The sequence below is a fragment of the Syngnathoides biaculeatus genome, chromosome 23 (assembly GCF_019802595.1).
Source record: "Syngnathoides biaculeatus isolate LvHL_M chromosome 23, ASM1980259v1, whole genome shotgun sequence".
Classification (NCBI taxonomy): domain Eukaryota; kingdom Metazoa; phylum Chordata; class Actinopteri; order Syngnathiformes; family Syngnathidae; genus Syngnathoides; species Syngnathoides biaculeatus.
In genome coordinates, this window is record NC_084662.1 from 14128723 (window position 1) to 14155665 (window position 26943).

Below are 26943 nucleotides of genomic sequence, written 5' to 3' on the forward strand. Positions count from 1 at the left end.
TTTTCAGCTACTCCCATGGACTAAAAGCCAAAGGCATAAGATCTTTAAAAATGGTGCTAATTGTTAGAGGATGCTCACAACTCAAAACAAAAAAAAAAAATGCAGGAAAAGAAATCACGACATGATTTATATACATATATATGTGTGTGTATGTATACACACACACTACCTTGTCGTTCTTGTTCAGTAGATAATTTTTTTTGATAGATTTCAATGACCTAAGTTCAAATGTTAGACATATTTAATAACTTTTTTTTTTTTTTAGTTAAGAATGGTACGTTAATTTGATGGAAAAGTTAACAAAGGAGTAAGCGAGTAAATAGTGAGTAAAATTTACTACGCGCACTGATAATGAGCCAGCATGTGTAATAGCCTAAATCGAGTGGCTTCACAATCGCTTTCATGTCACGCCAAAGTGATTTTAATGTTGATACTACTTTGTGGTTTTATGATAACTTCTGAGCAAATATTGTGCTTTCTGACACTTGTACCTCTGGGCACCATTTGAGGGGAAAACAAATACGGGCTGAGGTGATCCGATCTCTTTATTTTGCCTGTGTGTGTGTGTGTATGGTGAGATTAGTCAAGGGAGGTTTCCCTTGAGAGAGGAACAAGAAAACATTTTCTTGAGTTGGATTGGCCTCCTTCCTAAGCGGTTACCTTATTGCCAGGGTCACGAAGGGCAAGCAAGTCCTACATGAGGGACCAGCCCAAACACCCGATGAGGGTGACCCTAAATGGATCCGTTTTGGGTCAGGAGTGATGCCTCTATGTCGGTTAGTGGGATTAGTTCATGTACATGATGCACTCCTTTAATATTAATTGTAATTAAATCAAGAGAATGTTACCAGTGTAAGTCACTAGCTGCACTCGTGACTTGTAAATTTCTGCCTTTATAAACCTAATCATGGTCACCTTTGATTAAGTTTTGGCTTTCAAAATATGTATAAAGTAATTTATTGATTCTAGATATCTTTGAAAAGCCATATAGAGAAAAAAAAACTTAACTTTCTGGGCAGGGGTTACAAATTTGCAACAGGTGTAGTATAATTAAAAATTTTAAGTCTTTCAAAATATGCATAAAGTAATTTATTGATTCTAGATATCTTTGAAAAGCCATATAGAGAAAAAAAACCCTCTCTATTTTAAGTCTAAGCATAACATTTTACAAAATTACAAACTTTTATTTGGTCCAGAGAGGGTTAAACATAGTTTTTCATATTTATTTTTTTCAGTTTTTCAAATATCTTTCCAATTTTTCACTTCCAAATTGCCGCCCCTTCATCTTCCTGGTGTTTCAATTCAAATTTATTTTTTCCACATTAAAGTTCAAAGTAGTGATACCCATCATACTGATGCTTTTTTAAATATTGTAATTTGTTGACTTGTCATGTCTGTGTAATACCTTGCATCGCAGTTTCTTTATTTTGGTACCAAAGGTATGAAAAAGCACCAAGGGCACACTTCCTGCGCAAATCTGGTTTCCTGTAATGAGTCTCAGCAGAACTGGTAAAGTGGGCAGTGCTGCACTCAGATTCTTTTCCAGGCTGACTGCTTTCATCTCCTTATTTACATTTTTAATTGACAGAAACGCGAAGCAGTATAGAGCCTCGCACCATGTTGGTCCTGGAGAACTTCATTGGAGGAAAGTTTGTCCCGTGTCGGAGTCACATCGACTCATACGACCCGTCCACGGGCGAAGTATACTGCAAAGTGCCGGACAGCGGTGAGGAAGCGGTAGGTAGGATGTTCATCAATTTCATTAAAACTGAATCCACTTTGCATGCGTTTTCACTTTTCTGTTAAAATTGTTGCATTTGAGTTGAGTCTTCCAGTGTGTTGACGCTATTGAGAGGGGGGAAAAAGGTAAAAAGTGCTTCTAATGTTGAATTGTCGCATGTGGTAATGACAAAAATGACAAGAACCTTTGCTCTCTGCTGAGTCAACAGGAGTAAATCATTAAACACGTGCACACGCAAGACTGAATTTTTAGACCTTTTGCTTAACATTTAAGGCTCAAAATCTCCGTCATACTACATTCGCTGACCTTTATAAAATTCACCTGTGTGGTCTTTAAAGTTTCATTGGAAACTCCACGTTTCTCCACACGCTTGCATGCAACATGCATTATTTGGAGACACTAAATTGCACATAGGTGTGAATGTGAGTACGAATGGATCTTTGTTTCTATTTTCCCTGTGATTGGCTCTCAACCAGTTGAGGGTGTACCCAGCCTCCAGCACGAAGATAGCTGGGATAGGCAACAATTCCCCGAACCTTATGAGGACAAGCGGCTTAGATTAAGTATGGACAGATGTTTTTTAGGTTAATTGAAGTATCGCATTGAATTTGAGATCAGCATAGTTTTTGAGTATAAGATAAAGATTAGGCAGTGCATTTTCGGCTAGTAACAATTGTGAGGGAGAGAAATGGAAAGATCAGTCAGAATGCTCAAAAATGGCCTGATGGGGAGCGACTTTGAAACTGGCTAGTCGCGAATGAGTTAATACCCCAACTGAGCATTATTATTTCTATGCAACGGTCAATAAGCGTATGAGCCAGATAGCCTCACAGTGGACCTTGTATCAAATTTGTTCCGTACGCAGGTAGAGGATGCGGTGGCTGCAGCCAAGGAAGCCTTCCCAGGCTGGGCCGCTCAGAGTCCAGAGCAGAGGGCTCAGATCCTCAACAAGTTGGCAGACCTAATCGAGGCACACCTAGAAGAGTTTGCCCAGGCCGAGTCCAAAGACCAAGGTGAGTGCGGTTCCCATGTGCTCATTTGTGTCACTTTCCCAAGCGCTATTTCCCAAAATCTAGAAGAAAAATTTTTCACTTTGCACCCCCCAAACAAAAATTTCACAAAAGGTGGATGTTCTGCCTCTCACTATACATCACTGGGAAATATTTTTGTAGTAAATAATAATGTTTTGAACCAGTTAAATAATAGTGAATAATTTCCCACAGCTTACTTAATAATCACTCACCGCACACTAGTGAGAGGAGTTTGACTTCAATGACTTTCAGCCACTCAGTGGTGCCCAAGCCAATTTCTTGTTTCTCACGATGATTCCTTTTGAAAATACAGTGATGCCTCGGTTCTCGACCACAATCTGTTCCAGAAAACGGTTTGAAAAGTGAATTGTTCGAAAACTGAATCTATCTTTCCCATTAAAGTGAATGAAAGAATAAATGTGTTCCAAATTTGGCTTTTTAAGGCATTTTCTTAAGCTTTTCCTAATAATAAACAGCATAGTAGAAATACATGTATAGTTTAAATACTTTATATAATAAAATAATTTATGAAATATATTCATTTTTTGCTTAAAATGTATGCTTTAGTGGTAGAATACGCTAGGCTGGGAGCGTATTGCTGTATCTGTAGCGACTTGGACCCCAGCCTTGTAAAAATTTTTTTCATTAACAAAAGTGCAGAATAACTTTAAACAAACAATATTGAGGGCGGGAAAGCATTTCTTTGGAGCCATGATTGGGGGTTAATTCCGAGATGAAGAGAATGAGATGAGAAGAAAAACAACAGTCACTACCAGGACACGTCTGTGTACAGAGGCTGCATTATACAGAATGACAAAAGTGCGCCACACGGGTCATGTCATTTCGTTTTTTTTGTTTTTGTTTTTTTTTTTGGGGGGGGGTTGGAATAGACAAAAAAAAAAAAACGCGTCGTGGGTGGGTCAGCTGCTTGCGCCCGCGCCCATTATGTTATTTTTTGGGGTTTTTTGTTCGGCATGGGAATTCACAACAAAGCGCGTCGTGGGTCAGCTAGTCTGGCTGCACGCAATATGTTATTTCTGGGTTTTGTCGGGGACGTTCGAGTACTGATTATCGTTCGAAAACGGAAGCAAAAAAATCTCGAAATTTTAATTCGAAAGCTGATTTGTTCGAAAACAGGGACGTTCAAAAGCCGAGGCTTTCCTGTTATGGAAATTCTGTCACTGGCCGTGTAGTGGTTTTCTCAATGGACTTTGGTGAAGGCAGCATGAGTTCAATTCCCAATAAGTGACCGTATGAGTATGAGAGCTTGCCTGTCTGTGTGCCCTTTGATTGACAGTCGACCAATCCAGGTTGGAGAAAAAAATTATTGGATTTATGTACAGTAGGTACTTTCAGTGGATGACAGAAGAAAAAGGGTCCAAGTAAGGACATTTGTGGTACTCCTTGGGTAATTGTAGCAATGATCCTCAGCTTTTGTATTAAGTCTCTCATTATATTGTGCCCTAATGTGTGTGACATTAGTGGAGATTCTTTCTGCACGTGCTCTAAATTTTGCCCCCTGGTGGTGACTGTTCTTGTGCAACATTCCCAGGTAAAACATTGACGTTTGCACGGACCGTCGATATTCCCCGATCGGTGTACAACTTTCGCTTCTTCGCCTCGTCGGTGCTCCACCAGACCAACGACTGCAGCCAGATGGACCACGTGGGCTGCCTCAACTACACCATGCGCTGCCCAGTTGGTGTGGGTAGGGTTTTGATATACTCGCATGGTCACGGAACAAATCAAACTGGTATTGTAAGGCACCACTCTGTGAGTAAAAGGAGTTGCGAGCTCGGTTACAGAACTGACTAACCCTGTAAAACACAGGTGTCAAAATCAAGGCGTGGGGGCCAGATCCGGCCCACTGCATTGTTTTTATGTGGCACGTGAAGGCAAATGATGTGTATCAACTTCCGTGGTTTTTCTTAAAATCTGTACCAAAATTTCAAATTGTCATACCATAAATGATAACGTTGAGAATTTGCAAGCATTATTGTGTTACCAAACAACAATACTGTAGTTGAAAACCCCATTACCCTTCATTTATGGTTTCACAGTCGTAACGGCCCTCTCAGGGAAACCGTAACTACAATGTGGCCCGTGAGAAAAATCGAGTTTGATACCCCTGCTGAAATGGAACTCCTGTATTTGAAGTTAGTGTTCCAATCAGGTTCCTCTTGTTATACAGCTGGTCTGATCAGCCCCTGGAATCTTCCTCTTTACCTGCTGACTTGGAAGATCGCACCGGCCATCGCTGCGGGGAACACGGTCGTTGCCAAACCCAGCGAGATGACCTCAGTGACCGCCTGGATGATGTGCAAGATGATGCAGCAGGCTGGTAGGACCACGTTTCGATTAAAGAACCTCAAAAGCCTGGTGTGAACAACACGTAAAATTCCTCCTGGTCCTTCAGGTGTTCCTCCAGGTGTGGTCAACGTCGTATTCGGGACAGGCCCCAGGGCGGGAGACGTCCTCGTCGGTCACCCCGACGTCCCCCTGATCTCCTTCACGGGGTCCACGGCCACAGCCCGTCGTATCACCGAGCGCAGCGCCCCCTATTGTAAGAAACTGTCATTGGAGCTCGGAGGCAAGAACCCTGCCGTCATTTTCGCCGACGCCGACCTGGACCGATGCATCGAGACCACCGTGCGCTCCAGCTTCTCCAATCAGGTGAGTGGGATTTTGGGCACTGAGAAACTGATTTAAGTGGAGTGAACTGGAGTGTCCACATGAGAGGAATGAAACGCCACTTGTGAAAGTGTGGAGCCATGTGTGAGTGGTGCAGCACGGGCCGAGTAAAAATCCATCCATGCTTTTTTTTGTTTTTATCATTACTTGATTGTTTGGCCTAGGGGAAACTACCCTAATTTCTCGAAAATAATGCGCAAATTTTTCCAAAAATATTTTCAATGAGTTAAGAGAGCGCCTTATATTTAGGTATGGATGAAAAATAAAAATAATACAATAAATAAACTAATAATAATAATACAATCACATTCTATAGTCGTATACAGGTACATAGAGTGGTAAAAAATGCATACATATACATTTCAATATGATAGTTGATGTCTGATGTTACACATTAATATATATTAAGGTAATGTGTGCCCCCAATGCAAAAAATGTTTAAGTTAAACATTGTTAAATAGTAGTAGTAGAGTGTAATATGTGTTATCAATAGTATTAATAAAATGTTGTGCCATCCTTTTCTGAGGACAAGTCTTGTGGCCTCTCTCGAGATTATATTATGGCGATATCAGCACTTATACAATGATTATTATTAATGATTGGTGTATGGACAGTTTTTTTTGAAAACCAATACAAGTACAATTATAACAAAATATAAATACAGATAATTTATAATGTTTTGAGCATATGGGTTGCGGCAAATTGGAGGTGCGCATTGTACATTGGTTGAAGGGTTTTCCTGTTTTTTTTTTTTTTTTTTTTTTCTAGGTCAACTTTGGGGGTGCGCATTATACTTCAGGACGCATTATACTCGAGAAATTACGGTAACGTAACTACATTTTGTTTTATTAATGACTCAAATATGTCATTCCAGGGAGAGATCTGCTTGTGCACCAGTCGGATTTACGTGGAGCGGAGCGTTTACCCGGTTTTCTTGGACAAGTTTGTGGCCGCGGCCAGGAAGTGGAAGACCGGCGTGCCTTCCGACGCCACCAACAACAATGGTGCGCTCATCAGCAAGGACCACTTGGAAAAGGTTAGTGGGAAAAATACGGGCACTGAATTGGAAAATGGAAAAAAAATTAAATGAGAATAAAGTTGTACAGTCGTTAAACTAGATTTTTAAGAGAATAAAGTCATTATGAGAAGACGTATCACAACAATCACTATTTTACTTTAAATCATGCTAACAAAAACTTGTGTATCAGTATATTTTATGAAGACATAACTCCTCTAAATACAACCATTAAGTGAAAATCTTTGGGTTGAAATATGTATTTTGAAAATCCATTTTATTACTTGAAAAAATGAGTAATTGTGTGTTGCAAAATTACATTTGAAAAAATCTGTTTTCTGTTCCTATCACGAGGAAAATACGAATTTTAAGAGAATAATATTGTGAACTTCACCACCTAGCATTTTAGCAAGGTTGACACTTAGCATCCCAGAATTGTAACCACCTAGCATCTTCGCCACTTATCTCCTGAATATCCATGCATCCATCCATTTTCTTTGCCGCTTATCCTCACAAGGGTCGCGGGGAGTGCTGGAGCCTATCCCAGCTGTCAACTGGCAGGAGGCGGGGTACACCCTGAACTTGTTGCCAGTCAATCGCAGTCTCCTGATTATGTTACTTGGAATAGTAGTAGTAACTTATCGACCGAGCATTTTAGCTGTTTAGCCACCTTTTTTCTTTGTCCAGGTGCGTGGCTTTGTGACCCTCGCCAAATCCGAGGGTGCCACGGTGCACTGCGGCGAAGGAGTGGATCCGCTCGACCTCCCGGAACGCTACGCCAACGGCTACTTCATGGGCGCCACCGTCATCACGGGCGTCCCGCGGGGCTCCCGCGTCATGCAGGAGGAGATCTTCGGGCCGGTCACCTGCGTCAGCCCCTTCGACGGCGAGGACGAGGCGGTGGCCGAGGCCAACGGGGTGCGCTACGGACTGGCGGCCACCGTGTGGTCCCGCGACGTGGCCAAGGTGCACCGTGTGGCCGCGAGGCTTCAGGCGGGGTTGGTGTGGACCAACTGCTGGCTGGTGAGGGATCTCATGCTGCCCTTCGGAGGCATGAAGATGTCTGGCGTCGGCAGGGAAGGGGGGAAGGATTCCTACCACTTCTTCACCGAGATCAAGACCATTACCATCAAACACTGAAAGCGCGTTTAGGAGGAGCTCAGGTGTGGAAACGTCACTTTTCTTTCCCAGCTGTTTCACCGCCGTTCATTTGTCATATCATCTGCAGAGCGATTGATTAGTGCACAGGTGTCAAACTCAAGGCCCGGGGGCCAGATCCGGCCCGCCACATGATTTTATGTGGCCCACGGAGGCAAACCATTTGTCACAACGTCCACGATTTTTGCTAAAATTTGCACCAAAATTTCCCATTGTCATATCCTAAATGATAATATTGAGGTATTGCAAGCATTTTTGTGTTCCCAAATGTCAATAATAGTTGGAAAACCCTTCCTTTGATTTATGATTCCAAAACTGCTTCATGAATTCCTGGTGTAAATATGATTAGGTGGTCAGAGATTTTTATGATTTCACTGTCATAAAACCATAACTACAATGTGGCCCGTGGCAAAAATGATGCTAATCTTGGAGATGGTTTTTTTTTGAGGAGGGTTGTGGGGGGGATTGAATTTGTACACATATTCTATAAAAAATATTGCCACCATGGTCATTTTACATTAAAAAAATATTTTACAAGAATGAGTTCATAATAAATATTTCATCAAAACTTCCACTATGAGGAACAATCATATAGTAATTTTGCCATTTTTTCTTTTTAATCATACATGATAACTTAGTGATTTGCAAGAATACAATATTGTAAAAGGTTTTTTTTAAATACTTCATGAGAAATATAAAATTATGGGTAATAATACAGTTATAAAATATTACACAAAAATATAATATGTTTAAAATAAATATTTTAATTATTTTTTAGCTTAATTTAATGGAAATAAAGTCATATATGAGGAAAAGGTCTAAAATATTAGAGATTTTGTGAAGCAAGTCCTAATCTTTTGTAATTTTATTAGAAAAATCACTGATGGTGTAGTGGCACATGCGTCTGACGCTGGTGTGGGCATCGTGGGATCGATTCCCACTCAGTGATGGTGTCGATATGTGCCCTGCAACTGACCGGAGACCAGTTCAGGGCGTCATCCACCTTTCGCTTGAAATTAGCCGGGATAGGCTCCAGGACCCTTGTGAGCATAAACAGCTTGGAAAATGGATGTTACAGCAATGTTTATATCCGTATGAGTGCAGTCTGGTTGTACACCACTAGGTGGCAATGATACATTGACTTTTGGGTGTTGTGCCTAATATTGTGACTCGTTAGTGAATGAAGCCATGTCATAGTGGGTCATGCTGTCATCAGACGCGATGTCAGTGGTAGATTAGCGAGCGCTGGCATGAGCAAAATTTGACTTATAAATTTATGATGCGAGCGAGCAGTCAGCAGCAGACTTTGGACCTTTTCCCACGTCCACAGTTTTCTGCTTTGCGTCATCGCCTGAAGTCCGGCTCCTTCTCTCGCCGCCTGGAGCTGACGTTAGAGCGCTGAATAAAGGAGAACTTGTTACGCTGTTTAGTTTGTCTGTATGGAAAATGACATCAGCCGTGTTGTTTAAACTGTAGTAAATCAAAAACAAGACAAACAAGAAATGTGTGAACTTGAAATCAAGTGACTTCACCGGGACAGTGCGTGAAGTTAAGCTTGTTGCTGCTAAATCGTGCCTTGTGACACAAGTTTGTTTTCCGGGATCCGGCTTGTAACTCGAAACAGCTTTTCATATTTAAATGAATCGTTGCCCTGAGTTAGTGAGTTGCATTCACTGACACTAGGAATCTCCACCACTGAGAATAGTGAGCTATCCTCGTCACAGCGTTTGTGTGCCACCACAATTTAGTCCTGTCTTAGTTAATGTGTCATAGTCATTGTCAAGGCGTAGTTCATGTTTCCTAGTTTGTCTGCTCGTCATCAGACCTTCCTTTACGTGTTTGGATCCTGCCTTTGCTTAGCGTTTTGTGCCTCTGCCTTCTCGACCTGCTTACAGCGTGTATGACGCTGTTCCTTGAATAAACCACGCCTAACATCATGCCCTCGTCTCGGAGTCCTGCATTTGGGTCCAGCCCCACACCGTCGGTTCATGACAATATTGTACTCTTTATAAACATACATGTAATATGGTAATCAAATTAAATATAATGATTGTAATAGTTTGTCCATCATTAGTTAATGTTTCAATTCATTGTGGCTCTGCTTTTCGGGGTGACAGCCAGACAATATTATATGGTAGTGCAGACAAACTAATAACTATATATGCCCGTAAGTGTTATCTTTCTGCATGTGTTGCGCCACCATTTGTGGCCATCTTGTTAAAACACTACCACATGAATGCTGTTTGTCAGGCTGTCCATGACATTAAGTGTTAGCATTAAGCTAGCAGACTTTAAGGCCAAGTCCTGGATGTTGCTCACTTCTTGTCCAATGACAGCAGGGATAGGCTCAAGCTCACTTGTGCAACCTGAATAAGAAACGAGCCCAATAGAAAATTGAAGGACATTTTAATTACGTCAAATATGAAGCAAGCATTTCTTCAGGTCGTCTGCCGACGTGTGTTTAATCTCAGCGGCAAAGCCAAAGAGAGGTAACCTTGATTTACCCGCTTTTCCCCGTGGCCTACATTCGCCACACAGCAGCCTTGTTGACAAGTCGCTCGACAACAAGTCTGAACGTTGAACAAAACACAGAAAAAACACCACCCGGGTGCAGAATTGTCGGCACTCTCACGCTCGCAATTCTCCTCTCTGACACTTTCATGGGGTTTGAGCAAGAATCTCGTTGGTTTTGAGCAACACATTCTAAAAATCATACAGTCTGAAAGTTCTTCAAAGTAGCCACTGCCCACTCGTCCCCTCGACTGTGGGGCAAAATGTGGAGTAGGGCGTGGTTATGGTCAAATGTTGCAATCTGGAGCAAAATATTGCATTAGTTGTGGCAAAATGTTGCATTTTGTGGCAATTTGGGGTTTAAAAAAGGAGAGTCTTTGAAGTTTTAGCAATTATCTTGCAATTTTTTAAAAAGGATTTTTTCGGAAAATGTAGCATTTAGGTCCATTTTGTCAAGGACCACCATTAGTCCAACAAGTATGCTTTGAAATGCTGTTTTCCCACCCCCCCAAAACATATTTTAATAGCTGTTTCTAGTGTCTGAGTAATTGGTAACAATCGTATTTTGGGAAAAACAAAAGAACAGTGGTGTCACGTTGCAAAGTGTTTTGTTTGAATTGTAATGTGACACCAGGGTTTGCTAGTGTGTGTGCGTGGGAGATGGGTTGCAGAGGAAACTGTGTAGTATGGCAGAGGGGACTCGGGAGGAATCGTTGCTGACTGATCCAGCAACCTACTGGTTTTGTTGGTGGGACCAGATGGTTGTGTTTGGCGTCTGAGCGATTGCCGTGGCCACGTCTGGTTCAAGAGTGCACATTGAAATGAAACACGACAAGCTGATCTCACTGAGATATATATATAAAATATAGTCATTCCTGCTCAGTGACTTCGTGTCGTGTCACGTATGCCCTCGGGCTATTTTCAATCCACACTTGCAAATTTGACTTCCAGCAACACCCCGAAACCTTTGTTTAAAAAAAAAATTTTTATTCAAATTTGACCTTTTTTTTTTTTTAAATGTAGAATTTGACTTTGCCCCCAAATAGATCTCCAAAAGGAGAAGAGAAGCATCATGCAACAAAACAATGACCCAAAACACACTTTCAACATAATAAATGACAAAGTGGAAGGTCTTTGACTGCCCAAATCAATCACCAGACCTTAACCCAAGGGAGCATGCATTTTACCTGCTGAAGAAGAGAAAGAAGGAAGGAATTTCCCCCCCCCCCCAAAAAAAAAAAAAAACCCAAGAACTGAAAGAGGCTTAATAAAGGCCCCGAAAACCATTTCAAATGTAGAATGCAAGTCTGGTGAAGTCAATGAGTCGGAAGTTCAGGCATGTGTACCACTACACCATCAGTGAATTTTAATTATTTACTAGAAGTTAATTTAATAATGTCTGTTTTAATACTTTTGCTCACTTGGAAACTGGGTGGCTTCAAACAAAAGGTGCTCTGTCCTGAGCCGTTTCACACATCTAGATTGAAATAAATCAATATCAATCAATAAATCTCATATTCATCTTTTCATCTGAAACCCAAATGTGATCTTGCTTTTCCAATACTTTTGACTAGACTGTAATAACATACATAAAACACAAATAAATAATCCCATAATTAGCGAAAATTGCAAGCCCCAATTTGACTTCTACACCCAAAATATATATATATATTTTTGCAAATTAATTGCCACTTAATTCTCAATTCTCCCTGAAAAAAACCTCAATCATAAACAAATAATAACATCAATGGTAAAAGGTGACTAATCCTGCTCACTTCCTTATAAATAGGGACAAAAACGTAACCTCCGCAGTAACAATCCTCAGATTACTCAATTGTCCATCATCATCATCATCATATGAATACACATTGCCTGTTCATTGACGGAGACGTCAACATCCTATTGGCGGCTTCGAGACACACCGCTTCTGAGGCCACGCCCGCTCGCGGGCAAACAATGTGGCCGACCGCACGTGAATCAGTCACTGACCTCCCGAGCAAACAATCTCCCATCGACCGGGCGGAGTGACGCAAATTGAGCGTTTTCGACATTTTGGACCGATGTCAAAAGCGTAGCGTTCGATATCGTTAGCCTAGTGGCATACTTGCCCGCGCCACTCGCCCTGACTTAACCTTTGTGTATTTCCTTGACCTGGAGAATCGACAGATATTGATTGAGGGGGGAAAAAAAACAACAACATACATTGGTGAATTAAATTGATGTTGTGACATGTGCAACTACACGATTACGCTGATGATTGTTACATTTCGTAGGTACGTGTCCATCCTTCCGCAATGAACTTGAATGTCTCATCTAATATTTACGAATTCAAGTACTGCAAGGTCAATTGTTTGCTTGTTTGATTAACGGCGTTGTCGACCCTGGACACACGCACGTATGTGCAGTATGTCCAGTACTCAGTGGAACGCTTTGGGTTGTCTGCTGACTACAATGGATGACCCAACCCCCCCAACCCCCCCACATGCCTTTCCTGAGAGGGGGAGACACTTTCCGGGGATTCTTCGTTGCTTTTGAAAGAAGCTGACGAATGTACAGTCGATACTTGACATGTACATAACTCATCCCTGTGTTTTAGTACATTTGTCATCTCGTTGATTTTATAGTACGCGGGAAAATATATATATTTTTTTAAAGTTCTAATGCTAATGAGGTGCCCTGGCTGGTCCGCTCCAATTTTTCAAACGTAGATCTGGTTTTGTCAGCATTGTGTAATGACGCAGGAGTGTAGCACCGCTGTTATTCTCAAGATTTTACTTTAAATGCAAATGATTTTGAAATGATAAATTCAATGAGAATTATGAATAATGATACGACTAATTGTTATAATCTTACAAAGCATTCTGCTGCTACTGCCACTGTGATTGATAATCCTAATGATACTAAGACGAATGATATTACCGTATTTTCCGCACTATAAGGCGCACCTAAGAGCCTTTAATTTTCTCAAAAGCTGACAGTGCGCCTTTTTAATCAGGTGCGCCTTATATGTAGATCAATATTGAGCCTTTAGCGCAGACCATCTAATGGATACGTAACATAACCCAAGCCTCTACTGTAGTGTTGATTATATGCACCTTATAATGCAGTGCGCCTTATAGTGTGGAAAATACTGTACTAGTAGGTCTGCTAACTAGTACTATTTTTTTTTAATTGCTATTGGGACAGTACAAATCATAATACTGCTACTGGTACCACTACTGCTATTACTACTACTTCTCATGCCACTATTAATGACGCTACACAAGATACTACTAAAATCACTACCAGTACAAATTATTCTACTAATAATACTAAAGGTACGACTACTACTTCTTATGATAGCAATGCTACTTGTACTACTTTTACTAATGCCACTACTAGCAAAGCAAATGTATTTGTATCGCGCATTTCATACACAAGCTAACGCAACGTTAAAAGCATTTAAATACCAACGAATAAAAGGTTTAAAACTGAGGACAAAAATGAAAACAAAGGTACAAGTAAAACGGCAGAGATATCACTGAAAAGTGCAAACCATGAGGGAAAAAAAAGAACTTTTTAATCTGACAGATTAATACTCACACTTGGGGCCTCTGTTGGCAATTTATTAAAAAAATTTCTGCATAATATCTAAATGCTGCTTCACCGTGTTTGCTTTGGACTCTACACTCCAGTTTTAGGCCCGAGTCAGTCGATCTCAGAGCCCGACTGGGTTTGTATTCCGTCAGCATTTCTTTCATGTATTCAGGACCTAAACCATTTGGTCATTTATAAAGCTACCCTAAACCAGTGCATGGACTTTAGATTTCGAACTATATGGTCTGACCTCTTTGTTTTGGTCAGAAGCCGAGCTACAGCTGTTTAATGCTCTTTTTAGGGAGTCCAGTCAGAAGACCATTACAATAGTCAAGTCTATTTATGATAAAAATCATGGAGGAGCTTTTCATGGTCTGCTTGATGCATCCAAGTCTTCACTCTAGATATGTTCCAAATATTTTAAAAAGCTGTTTTACTCATTGATTTGATATGACCGTCGAAAGTCAGGTCCGAGGTTTCGGACTTGGTCTTTGAGTTTTACTAATGATACACCTCCTATTACTCGTACTAATGAATTCCATTTTAGACTATACTACTAATAGTAATGACACTAGTATTACTGCTACTAGTAGTAATATAGTACTTTTACCGATACTACTACTACTACTACTACTACTACTATTATTAGTGCAGCTACTACTAATCTAACACTGATGATACTACTACTAGTACTACAGCAACTTTTAATGCCTCTACTAGTGATAGTACCACTAATAATTGTCCAAATACTAATGGTAATAATACTACTAATGCTACTTCTAATATAATAATACTAACGATACTGTGGCTATTAAGGCCACTACTAATGATACTACAACTAATCGTAGTTTAATTTCACCCCACAAACTCTCCCATTTTCTGCTATCAATAACAATGATGGCATAAAAAGGTTCGCTGGCGCCAGGCAGTGCGCGAGGGATGCCGACTCAGCATATCCGGGAAGACATTAGCGTACTCCAGCACATCGGAGTCCAGATCACGCTAATGAGTCGACGCCGCGCGTCTGGGATCAGGCGTCCAGAAAGGGAGTGGGCCAAATTTGGGGTTGCGCCAAAAAGGTTGGAGGAAGCTTCTGGAAATAGCTCAGCGTGCGTCCGTGGTCTTTCCTCGACGGTGCTGTGCGCTCGCGAGCGGGCCAGTCGGGGACTGCAGACAGCGAGGCACCACACGGGAAGCACACGAGTGGCTCGGTACTATCTTACCATTGTTCGAGATGTACACAGAAGAACAATACAGTACTACATGAGGGGCGGTGGAGGGCCTTGGAGATGCCACCGGGAACATATCAGCGCTCACATCCATTTTTCACCCGCTTACAATATTATCGTTAATGTCGGCGATTTGACACGCCACAGGGAGGTCTTACCGACAACTCTGCCGAACATGAATCATCCCAAAAAATTGCTGAGCACACAAAATGAGGGTTTCAAATCATGAAAAACGAGAAATTCTCTGTCCTGCTCGAACATCAACTGTTAATCAGCTGCGATGCTGCCGTCAACTTAGCCTAACAGTTGTTAGCGTCTTCGTACTTCCCCTAAAGTAGCTTGAAACGGATTTGCTCGCCATTATTATTATTTGTGTGTTTAACAACCGTTGCCACAAAACGTCGGGTAGGAAAAGGTCGAGAGAGAAAGACGAGCGAGCGCAAACGACACAAGTCGACGTCCAAGGAGGACGACGAGACTCAACCAGCAAGTCCAAAACTTCAAACACATTGAAACATCCTATTGAAAAGCCTTCGCCTGGATACATGAAGGAGCACGAGGAGAAACCCGAGGACTGCATTCCTGCCGAACCAGGAAATGAGGACACGCGCACGAAGGGCCTTTGGATGCCGCTGGGCAAGGAGGTGAAGGTAATGCAGTGTTGGAGGTGCAAACGCCAGGGCCATTGCACGGGAGACCGGGAGTGTCCGTTTTTCCATCAAAGGCAACCAGAAACTGGAGCGGTTCCGCGCGGTCCACGAAGACCCCATGTACGACCTGTTCCGGGAAAACGGAAGAAACGGGAAAGAAAGCAGGATCCAGCAGCTTCTCCAGGAAACCACGTCCTCGTCCTCTGATTCAGATAGCGGCACAAAGAGAAGGAAAAAGGAGGGCAAGAAGAAGAAACGCAAGAAGAAGCACAAGCGCGCGTCGTCCTCCTAGTCCGATTGAGTCGTGGTCAGGAAATGCGCCTTCAGAACTTGTCCCACCCGCAGGTGACGAGTCCCCTTTCGTCCAGGTGAAAACTAGATGACTTTTTTTTTTTTTTTTTAAATAGATGAAAGAATCGTTCCTGTATGATTACATAACTCCATGTTTGAGTTACTGCTTTAAAGCCCCCGTTGGTGGAATAATTTGCGACAGCGAGGCAGTCTAAAATAGCGACCTCAGGCCGGAGACCCGTTCCACACGCTGGCGCTCGAATCGCGCTTTAAATCGGTTGTTCTGTCTTTTTGCTTTTCTCGCCGTGATGTGTGCACACTTAGCCCTGACAAAGGGGTGCTCTGAAGCAGCCGTGCCAGCATTTTTATGGGAGGGGGGGGCTCCTGGAAAAATGCAATTTCCCATTCCTGCCTCTGAACATTTTCCAAAGGGCAGTGTTGACCCAGCATATGAATATCGAAGTAATAATACAGTAATGCAACTGCACTTCTATCTGCAGCTTTCCCTGTCAGCTTCATTCACTTTCCATCATCTTTTCTCCGTGCTTTTGTCATCCTGAACCATTTTCGCAGGGGAGCAGACAGGTAATAAATAGCCAAGGAAGGAGAAGAGAGTTTATCTGAGTTCATGTCATGAGCGCGCGGCTCTGTGCTGCCGAACGCATGCCGGATGATCATCAGCCTACGAAAACAAATCACATGACTACGCAGTCAAAAATCTGCCTTTCAAAAGACGAGAAGCACGTCAATTAAAAACTGGCACTAATGATCCTGTGACATCCATCAATCCATCCATCCATTTTCTTTGCCGCTTAACCTCACAAGAGTCGCAGGAGGGCTGGAGCCTATCAGAGCTATCATCAGGCAGGAGGCGGGGTCCACCCTGAACTGGTTGCCGGCCAATCGCAGGGCATGATCATGTGACGTTAAGAGGGTTAGCATTTAACAGAGAAATGTTTTTGGTGACCCAGAAATGCCAAGTAGCGGTGTGTTGGGGTTTTGTTTCAGTAACTTGGAAAACCCCCAAATGTTTCCCCCCCCCCCCACCTCCACACAAACACACATTTCTCTGTACTTTTTTTTTTTTAAATGCAAATATTAAAATGACATTTTCAAAAATTTGAAAAGAAAAACTCTGGAGGATAACTTTGTGCACTTTTGGAAATGTTTGAACTGTCAAAAATCCAAGAAAATCCCCCCCCCCCCCCCCGCCTCCCTTAGGTTTAGCACTAGCACTCTTAGAGCAAAGTTTAAAATACAATTTTCAAATATCAGAAAAGGAAAAAAAAGACAAATGTGTGTAATTTGAGCCACCAGGGTGGTAACTGGTTAGGATACAGGTGTCAAACTCAAGGCCTGGGGGCCAGATCCAGCACACCACATGATTTTATGTGGCCCGCGAAGCCAAATTGAGAGTTTCCATTTCCATGATTCTTGTAAAAATCTGTACCAAAATTTCAAATTGTCATACTGTATATCATAAAGGATGAAGTTGCGATATTGCAAGCATTTTTGTGTTGAATAACACATTAGCCTTGATGTCTGATTCCAAAACAGCTTCATAAATTGATTGAATAAACAAGATGAGACGATTTAACATTTTTAATTGTTTGACAGTCAAAACGGCCCTCTGAGGAAAACCCGAACTACAACGTGGCCCGTGAGGAAAAAAACGAGTTTGACAACCCTGGGTTAGCACATCTGTCTCACAGTTCGGAGAACCGGGGTTCAAATCCCGGCCCCGCCTGTGTGGAGTTAGCATGTTCTCCTCGTGCCTGCGTGGGTTTGCTCCGGGCACTCAAAATCATGCATTCATTGGAGACTCTAAAGTGCCCCTAGGTGCGATTCTGAGTGCGTCTGTTGTTTGTCTCTATGTGCCCTGCGATTGTCTGGCGACCAGTTCAGGGTGTAGCTGTAGGTACGTTTCCTTTATATGCTCGGCTCGTGTGCCCTTCACGTGTGTACAGGCAGCAGTGCCACAGTCGCCGAGTAGTTTTACCAGGCTGCCAGTCTGCAGCCGCTCGCTCATTTGCCGGTGGACAAACTAGCTCAACCAATGAGAATGCGGCATGATTTTATGACCATGCTGATGAGTGCAATCAATTTTGCCCGGGGGGGGAAAGCACGCTCATCAACAAGCGTGTCGGTCGGGATTGGTCAGAAACTGGATGATGACACCGGGAGCAATCCAATCCTTTACTATTCTGTCCTTTTTCTTGGAGCCTGTTGAAGGCTAATAAAAAAAAAAAAAAAAAAAAACACTGAAATGCTGAGTCATATAGCAACAGTGGCTGTCGGTAAACCTGCACAAGTACTATACATGTATCACTACACTGCGATACAGGGAACGCCAGTTTATCGTGACACAAATTTTCAACATCTGCCTGATCAGAATTTCCAGGATCCAAGATTCTTCCCCCTCCTGCGTACTTTCATCTTTAACTTCAAACATATTTGAACATCGAAAAACAAATAGCAAGTATAAAATGACCTGGAAATACTGTACATATTGTAGTGTGGGTTTACATGCATGTGGCTTTAAGGGGCGGGGTGAGTCTGTGTGTGAGTTTCTGGGTGTGAGCTGTGGCCAACAACAGTTTCTTTGTGGGTGTACTCAGTTTACTTTCATACACGCGTCGATGACTGTGGTTCTCCTTTCTCCACAAATGAGGGCATTACAGTAAATATACTGGGGGCTAAAAAAATGAAATATTTTATGCAATGTATGTGTATAATATCGTCGTTTTACAAATATGTATACATAATAATAATAATAATAATAATATAAACAAATGCATAAATACACATCCTGATATAAAGTAGAAATATTTTAGTTTTTTTTTTAGATAAAATATACGATAGAAAAAATAAAGTCAATGTAATCCATGCTGTAGATATATATTAACAAAAGAACAATATTATGAAATCAGTACTACCGGTAAATATTATACTGATCAATGTAGTGACGTAAATAAATAACTACAAAAATTAAGAAATATGAGTAAATAAAAATTATCCATCCGTCCATTTTCCATATCTTATAAAATAATACCTACAAGAATAATTAAGTAATTAATTAGTATTTATTGTAAAAAAATATTACAGTACATCAATAAATATTTAAATTTAAAAACAAATGATTAAATGCATACTCATCTGTAAAAAATATATAAATGATGTGCAAGTAATATTATTTTGAAATAAAAACAATACATTTGACAAATCCAATGATAGGCTTTTTTTAATTGGTAATAATACAACACTGTTGCTCATAATAATTTTCTTTTACTTTGTACTACTTTTCTAGGAATATGTGATAGTGAATTAATGTCCATATTTGTTGATTTCTTCATGGAATAATTTCCATATTTTAAAAAATGTGATGTTTTGACTGCAGGCATGTGCTAATATTCCTTTTTGGAAACACAGATTGATTTTTCTTCCAACAAGTCAGCCTTCACCGTCGAGCAAAGTTGTACAAAGTTTCTTGTACACGCGCGTTCCAAGCTGACATTTTATGAAATATTCATCACGTCATCATCAGCCGAGAGAGAGAGAGAGAGAGAAAAAGTCCCCAAAACTTTACAAAGACGCGTCCCGTCTGACGACAGTTTTGCTCGCTGACCTTTTCCTACACTTGTCACAAATATGATTTTTTTCATCTCTCAATCTGTGCGTGTGCTCAAAGCCAAAGACTTTTGTTCCCTCTCCAAAGCAGGAAATACTTTTTTTTTTTTTTTAAGTGCAGTAGGGAACAAAGTGAACTCCATTCCACAAAATTGTGACCTTCTTTTCATGTTAGAAGTCATTGTGGACATTTTTTTTTAGATCGCCAAAGGACACGAAGGACCTTTCCAACCGCATCCTTCTATTGTCATGAGGCACTCAGAGGAGGAATTAAAACCAGTTGTGGTATTACAGCGTTTCATATCAGCACAGAATATGGTTTGCCGACGATACAGAAACTGCGAGGAGCTTCGGCCCAACGTGGAGCTGGCCGGTGTCCAGAAATGAATCCTGTAGGAGTTACGGACACGGACGAGTGGCGCTGCTAACATAAAATGAAGCGAGAGCGAGTACTAAACGATACAGCAGATTTGAACTCTTCCTTCTTTAGTTGTGTTCCTCACCAATGGGAGGAACAAACGCCTGTTAGAAAACCGCAGTTGTTTATTGACATTCAAACATCATTTTGCAGGTATAAATAAAATTGAGATGAGTTGAACATACAATGTGAAATTCTCTTTTTCCATCTATGGACTTTTAATCAGCAAATTCCACCCATTGCTCGTGTGTCTGGAATGTACAGTTTATTAAATTATATTTCGCCTACTTGTGGTGTCCCCTCCTACTAGATTATGAGTGGGTGGGAAGCATACACAACAGTTAGCATTATTGCTTGGGTTCTTAATCAATTGTGCCACTACCATCAGCAAATCCCATATTTATTTTGGTTATATCACAATAATAGCACAATAGTATTATAGAATAAACGCCTGTTTATTGTGGGGGGGATTGTTCGGGACCTAGCATGGGCGCTAGGTATCCCTCGAGGACCACATGAGGCCTCGCAGAGCTGTTCGAAAAAAAAAAATCTCAAACTGGTAGCATTTCAGATTGATCATTAACCAACAAGTAACTTTCAGTTCATGAGCCGTTGTCATGCTTCTGGATTCCAGCCAATCAGAAGGCGCAGACCCAGTACATATCGGACCCGGGGGACGACAAATACTCCGCTAGATCGTTGTTCTTTATGCCTCGTTCCCGCACTCCTGTTTTCCTGACTTCTGATCTCCGTGCACCGACCCACGCCTGTCCACTGACCACCCTCGTAAGCCCATCCGTACTAGTACTTCGGATTGTTTGGACTGTCTGCCTGATCTCAGACCTCGGACCGAATAAAGGTTTCCTCTGTACTGTCTGCTGTCTCTGGAGTCGTGCATTTGGGTCCACCCTTGAGCCCCGTTTCGTGACAGCCGTCATGTTAAAAAAAAAAAAATCTAATTATAATTCCACCACAATTCATATGTATACGTACACAAAGTTAAAACAATTAATATACTTTTAAATAATTCCTTAGAATCCTCCACTCTATTTTTCACTTTCAAATGAAGCTTAGAATAAAAATGACATAAATAATAAAAAAAAGAGTTGCAGATTAAATTGCAATTATTTCAAACAAAGGCTACCGAAAGACCACTATGTTAATGCCCACATATAATGAAAAATGCCATAGACGTGGTAACAGAAAGTACCATACCAACCAACTACCATTAACTACTACATCATACACATAAAGCACGTACAAGAATACTCATTGGTATACATTTTGTGTGTGTGTGTGTGTGTGTGTGTGTGTGCGTGTGTGTGTGTGCACCGCAAGAGAAAGCAGGCCAAGCTCCCCCGTGGCGCGCGACTGGAGCTCATCACCAATGCTCTTTATGATACTCACTTACTCCCAACTCCTTCATGTTACATCTCTCTTCTTTTTCCTCTTCATCCCCCCCCGCCCCCTTTTCTCTCCCTGTGCTCTCTCTTTCTGCCTGCGCCGGCTTTGATGTGCTTCCTCGCTCGCTCTCTGCCGTCTTTCCTGCCACATCAGTGATGTCATCAGTATGCTTTGCCCGCTCGCCAAAAGAAAAACACGAAGGCGGCTGTCAAAATGATGATAGGAGCATTGAAACGTTGTTCGGAAAAGGTACAACGCTTTCTTAAAATATAGGACATAAGGGATTTCTGTTTAGCGTGGTTATAACAAATCAGTGTATGCTCTTCTTTAAGTGATGACCAGAGTCGTTTGTGCCAAATGTAACTTTTTGCAATTATGACCAAAAGGTTCGACACTGGTTTTCACCGATCCGGCAGATAAGATAATTTTGAACGATTTCACATGGCAGTGAGAGTTCGCCCAAAACCTTTAGGCCGGGGGTGCCAAACTCATTTCTCTCGCGGGCCACATCGTTGCTCCGGTTTCGTTCAGAGGTGCCGTTATGACTGTGCAACAAAAATATTTAATCATCTCATCATATTTACATCATCATTTTAAGGACTTGTTTTGGAATCAGAATTCAAAGGTAACGTGTTTTTCGACTATTCACATTTGGTAACACAAAAATTATTGGAAAATCTCAACTTTATCATTAATGACATATGACAATCTGAAATTTTGGTACAGATTTTTACAAGGGTCGTGGAAATTGACACTCCAGATGTGGCTTCGTGGGCTGCATAAAATCATGTGGCAGGCCAGATCTAACCCCTGGGCCTTGAGTTTGACACTTGTGCTTTAGGCTTGTGCAAGAAAGGGGGCAAAAACAATTATTAATGAAATGCCAATGAAGAATATCTGTAAATTATTGTTTTTCTTAATAAATGAAATAAAAATAAATGAAATGGTGGCAGGTCTGTGCTGACTCCCACTTAACATGAGTTTCATTCAGTCTTAATGAGCACAGCCGCATAGGAAGGAAGGTGTGTGCATTTATGCAATAACTTCCCCTCTCAAAGATTTTCGAAAATTCAATTGAGTTCTACTGGTTATAGGCCATATTAATTGTGGAAAAAGTTTCAAAATGTTTCAGCGCTTTTTTAAAAAACCTGGCATTTGAGCAGGGGTGTGCAGACTTTTTAGAACCATTCTATATTCTGAATATCAGCCTGAATTGTTTGGAAGTGTGTTCCTCAAATTGTTCTTCCAAGTTCATCTGTTGTATCTCCTCTTAGTCTAGTCCCCCCCAGGACCTCGCTTGGGTTTCCGGTGGGCGACGTGTTGCTCATCGCCGCGGCGCCAGGAAGTAGCTGCCCGCCCAGCAGGAAGGGGACAATAAAGAACAAAAGTAGGCTCGGGGTGTCCGCGACGAGACGATGTTGTGCACATCTGGCAGGTCAGTGCATAGACCGTGTAGCTACTAGCGCTTTTTGTTAGCTTGAAGCATTTTACAGTCGCTCACAATTAGTAGGACAGCCAATAAAATAATGCTTTGCAAAACATTGTGTGCTTAGTGCACAAATATTAAGGTTCCATCCATCCATTTTCTTAGCCGCTTATCCTCACGAGGGTCACGGGAGTGCTGGAGTCTATCACATCTATCAACGGGCAACTCATTTTTCCACATTGAAATAACCATTTGTTTCGTTCTTCCCTCCCCCCCAAAGAAATGACAAATGAAAATATTGTATTTAATTAGGTAAACAGCACTCCCTTTGTAAACGTTATAAAGTAATAACATTGTATGGAACGCAAAGATGTGCATCATGATTTAATGCAGCAATTCATTTCTTTGCGCTGTTTTCACTTTGGCCACTGGGGGCACTATAATGTCGCCATACGAGCACAAACTAAGAAGGGTCCCCACTGCTCTCAGTGACCTAGTAAGGTACAACCACTGAAAAAAAAAAAAAAAAAAAAAAAAGACTGGATGGCTCATTGGACACCAAAACTGAAGTCGCCATCCGCCATCTTGATACTCCCAAAGCAACCAGGCCGACCTGTGAAGCAAATTGCCATTTTCGTGGCTGTGATAAAACATTGTAGAGGTCACTTCAAAAGATTTACTTTGACACTGTTAAAGTTAGTTTGTAAAGATTTTTTTTAACTTTTCTGTTGATCTTAATTCACTTCAACAAAGTTTTGTTTACGGTTATTGTTGTTCACTGTTCACTCTCTGCTTCACCTTTATAGGCCGACGTTTTTTTCCCGAAAAGGCAATGTAAATATTTCCCCAAACTTCATCAGTGAATAAGCAAGAAAACACATTTTCTGTGAAATTTTCTAATGAATTTTACTGTACAGAAATCTGCAAATTGAATTTGATTTCTGAAATAGGACGTCGCAGAGACAACAAATGAACAATGCGTTTAGCATGTATTTTCCCATTGCGAGTCATTATTTGCAAAAATATATCGAACTGATTGACTTAAAATGTAATGTTTTTTATGACCAAAAAAAAAAAAGCTTAGTTTTTTGCTATGTTATGATAGAGCTTCACAGCGTATTTTGAGAAAAGTTAACATGTCACGGAAATCGGGCCCTCGGTAATATGCAAGGTTTCTTGCTAGTCACGCTGTTATATAAAGACATATATTTCCCTTTTTTGGCTTTCCAAGTCGAATTAAAAATCCTTCATGTTAACAGAAGTGAAAAAATGTCAAGCTCACGCGACCAGTTTTAATTCTACATGCCAAAATTTTAGAAACCCCCCCCCCCATAATCCAACCCGTAAGCCTTGTCCTCCACACGTTTTGGGAGTACCAAGATGGCGGCTTCAATCACTTGACATACCGCTTAATGTGTATGCGCTATCCAGTCTTTTTTTTTTTTTTTTTTTTTGATCAGTGGATAGAACATTACTGGTCATTTTCCGCAGAAGATAAAAAAATATACATGCCTGTGACTATTATTTATTATATAGTATTATGTTTATTTTTGTTTATCCACTGTTTGTGATCAAATAGACATTGTGTAAAGCACCATCACATCGCCACATAGATGTTAGCTACCCTACGGCATTTTGCATTACCATCCCGCAAGCGTGGGCATTCCAAAAGCAACACTACCTACATTGTACAAAAAAAAAAAAAAAAAAAGCTTTTCAAGGTACCGCTGTATACGTGTCAGTACCACCATACGTTAATTTTTCAATACAGTATGTTTATTGTCTCGTTTAAAGGGTAAAGCCAAACAATGAGATCAGAGCGCCAACGCAAGGCGGCCGGGGGGGGGGGGGGGGGCAAAGAAAAGGGAAATGATTGGCGTGCCGCGGGACAAAGCGAGCGCGTCTGTAAATAGTGCCGCTCCAGCAGACTTCCTTATCGCCGCGGCATCGCTCGGATTCGGGCCTCTGAAGTCTTCGCTCGCCATTGTTCCCGCAGAGACTGGAATCTCCAAGCTGGTACAAAAGGCGGCTGACAGTGCATGGGGGGACGCGGGGCGAGGTTGATATGAGCACATTGTCGTATTTTTTTAACGTCTGCCCATCCTCAAAATGTATTTTTAAATGATCTCTGTCCACCAAAAAAAAAAAAAAAAATCACATTTGCATTTATCAAACACGTTTGTCCACCCTGTGCCCGCGGGGGTTTTCTCCGAGTACTCCGGTTTAAGCCCACATCCCCAAAACATGCAGGGTAGGTTAATTAAAGCCTCAAAATTGCCCGTAGGTGTGACTGTGAGTGCAAATGTTTGCCTTTATGTGCCCTGCGATGGGCTGGCGACCAGCTCTGGGTGTCGCCCGCTTCATGCCCGCAATGAGCTGGGAGAAGTTCCAGCATACCCGCGACCCTAGTGAGGATAAGCAGTTTGAGAAAATGGATGGATGGTGTTTCAGAAGAAAGCCATTGTGGGAAAAGGCAAAACAGGTGACTCGCTAGTTTAAAATAAAATAAAATATACTGTGTTCACCTGTAGCTGTTAAATCATAAATAAATCAGATTTTCTGCATTTAAGCTTTGCAGGTGCATGACAAATGTAATATCAAATAGAAAAAAAAGCTACTAAAACGTAAAATAATATTTTCACCATTTTAGTTCACTGGATCTCTGAAGGATAAAAAATTCTAAAAGAAAAATACAACCAAAGGCACTGACTTTAAAAAAAATAGAAGGTGTTGCAGTGTTAAATTATAAAGTAAATTATGATTATTATCTCCATTTTAGCTTTTTAGATTCCTGAAAAAAGTAAATTTTGAAAAAAGGCACAATAAGAACAGAAATTCACCGATTTAAATAAATGAAACAAAATATATAATCAAATAAAATGGGGAATAAAATGAGGAAAAAAATGGGGGAAAAAATATCTTATTTACAACTTAAAAAAATATGTAACATAACATTTATTTGGGCAACAGACCGAATCTCATAGAATATTTTTAAAGCAATGGCCGCATTTTGCCTTCATGACCGGAGTTTTAATTAAATCCAGAAGTACCAAAATTATTCTCAAATTATCCAAGCATCCAGATGAGATCATGATGAGGCGATATGATAAAATGTCCTCCTCTCCGCATCCCCCTTGTGACTCCTTTTGTGCGTCTCAAGCCTATCGTTGTCAATCACTCAGTAAAGAAAGAGCGCATAACTAAAAAGGGCAGATGAGGAAGAACTGGACCATAAAAAGAAAAAAAAAAAAAACCTTTCCTTCTCAGTGGCGTGATCAAGTCACCACCCCGTATTCTTGGCTTGTGCAATCCTCGGCTCGACGAGAACATCGTGTCTCCGCATTCCGACCCGCTCCCCCCCTCTGGTCAGGTATTTAGCCGGGCCGAACCCCGGTCACTTCCTTCTTTCGGGTGATCTGATTGAAAAATCTGTTTAAAATAAAATAAAAATAAAAAAGGTGAGCCAAGTCACAAGGCAGAGACTTGAGCTGTCAGAGATGTTAACCTTGTTTCAATAGCAAATTGAAAAATATGTCTTTACAAAGTGATTTTACAAGCATAAAACAATAACGTACCAACAACAACAAAAAAGATTGAAAATGACCAAAAAAATCCAAGAATTTTGCCACAACAGCTGTGCTAACATTCTCATTTATTTGTACTTGTCAACCCGAATATTTTTTTCATTAACAAGCTCATTTTGCAGGGAAAAAATTTCAAGGTAATTCAAAGAGGTCTTTCGTGTCATTTCATGGCAAAATCAGACAACTCCAACAACATAATTTGTGATCATAAAAAAAAAAGACAAACTTCACATGCTCTAACTGTAAAACTAAGCCTCTTTTATATTCCATCCATCTAACCATCTTCTTAGCCGCTTATCCTCACAAGGGTTTCGGGACCTCAGAACTGTGAGGCAAACGCTTTACCAGCTGAGCCACCGAGCTACCTTTATATTATTATTATTATTATTATCTTATATTATGTCTTTTATATTATTTTTTTATTATTTATATTTATTATTTATATTATATCTTTTTTTCTTCCATACACTTTTTTTATTTTCATTTTTTTTACCACAGCTACCGTGTGCATTTTGCATTGTACTGTTGAAAATGAAAGCAAAAATGAAAGAAGCAGCTTTGAAAACTGCAAACAAAAGAGAAAAATAATTA

General features: G+C 40.9%; 2 protein-coding genes and 1 pseudogene across 3 annotated transcripts in view; all 3 read left to right on the forward strand.

Annotated features, from left to right (window-relative positions):
• The first annotated feature begins 36 nt into the window (after positions 1-36).
• Positions 37-11365, forward strand: aldh8a1 (aldehyde dehydrogenase 8 family, member A1). 2 transcript variants are annotated; one of them, XM_061811662.1, is made up of 8 exons: positions 37-1509; positions 1589-1737; positions 2607-2754; positions 4325-4480; positions 4964-5113; positions 5189-5445; positions 6338-6499; positions 7166-11365. In XM_061811662.1, exons 1-8 carry the CDS (start codon positions 1491-1493, stop codon positions 7616-7618), a joined length of 1494 nt encoding a protein of 497 aa, XP_061667646.1. In that variant the 5' UTR covers positions 37-1490; the 3' UTR covers positions 7619-11365. The 2 variants fall into 2 exon arrangements, with proteins under 2 accessions (XP_061667646.1, XP_061667647.1); XM_061811663.1 differs by having other exon boundaries at positions 4411-4476.
• A 3297-nt stretch (positions 11366-14662) lies between these two features.
• LOC133496980 (retinitis pigmentosa 9 protein homolog) lies at positions 14663-15903 on the forward strand (annotated as a pseudogene).
• An 8870-nt stretch (positions 15904-24773) lies between these two features.
• LOC133496981 (uncharacterized) overlaps positions 24774-26943 on the forward strand; it is a 28383-nt gene continuing 26213 nt past the window's right edge. Inside the window, exon 1 of the mRNA XM_061813117.1 lies at positions 24774-24784. The gene's annotated coding sequence lies outside the window, so the exon portion shown is untranslated. The remainder of the gene's footprint in view (positions 24785-26943) is intronic.

Coding starts and splice junctions, on each gene's coding strand:
- aldh8a1 (XM_061811662.1), top strand. Junction 2,755..4,324: donor GGCCGAGTCCAAAGACCAAG/GTGAGTGCGGTT, acceptor CAACATTCCCAG/GTAAAACATTGACGTTTGCA. Junction 5,114..5,188: donor CAAGATGATGCAGCAGGCTG/GTAGGACCACGT, acceptor CTGGTCCTTCAG/GTGTTCCTCCAGGTGTGGTC.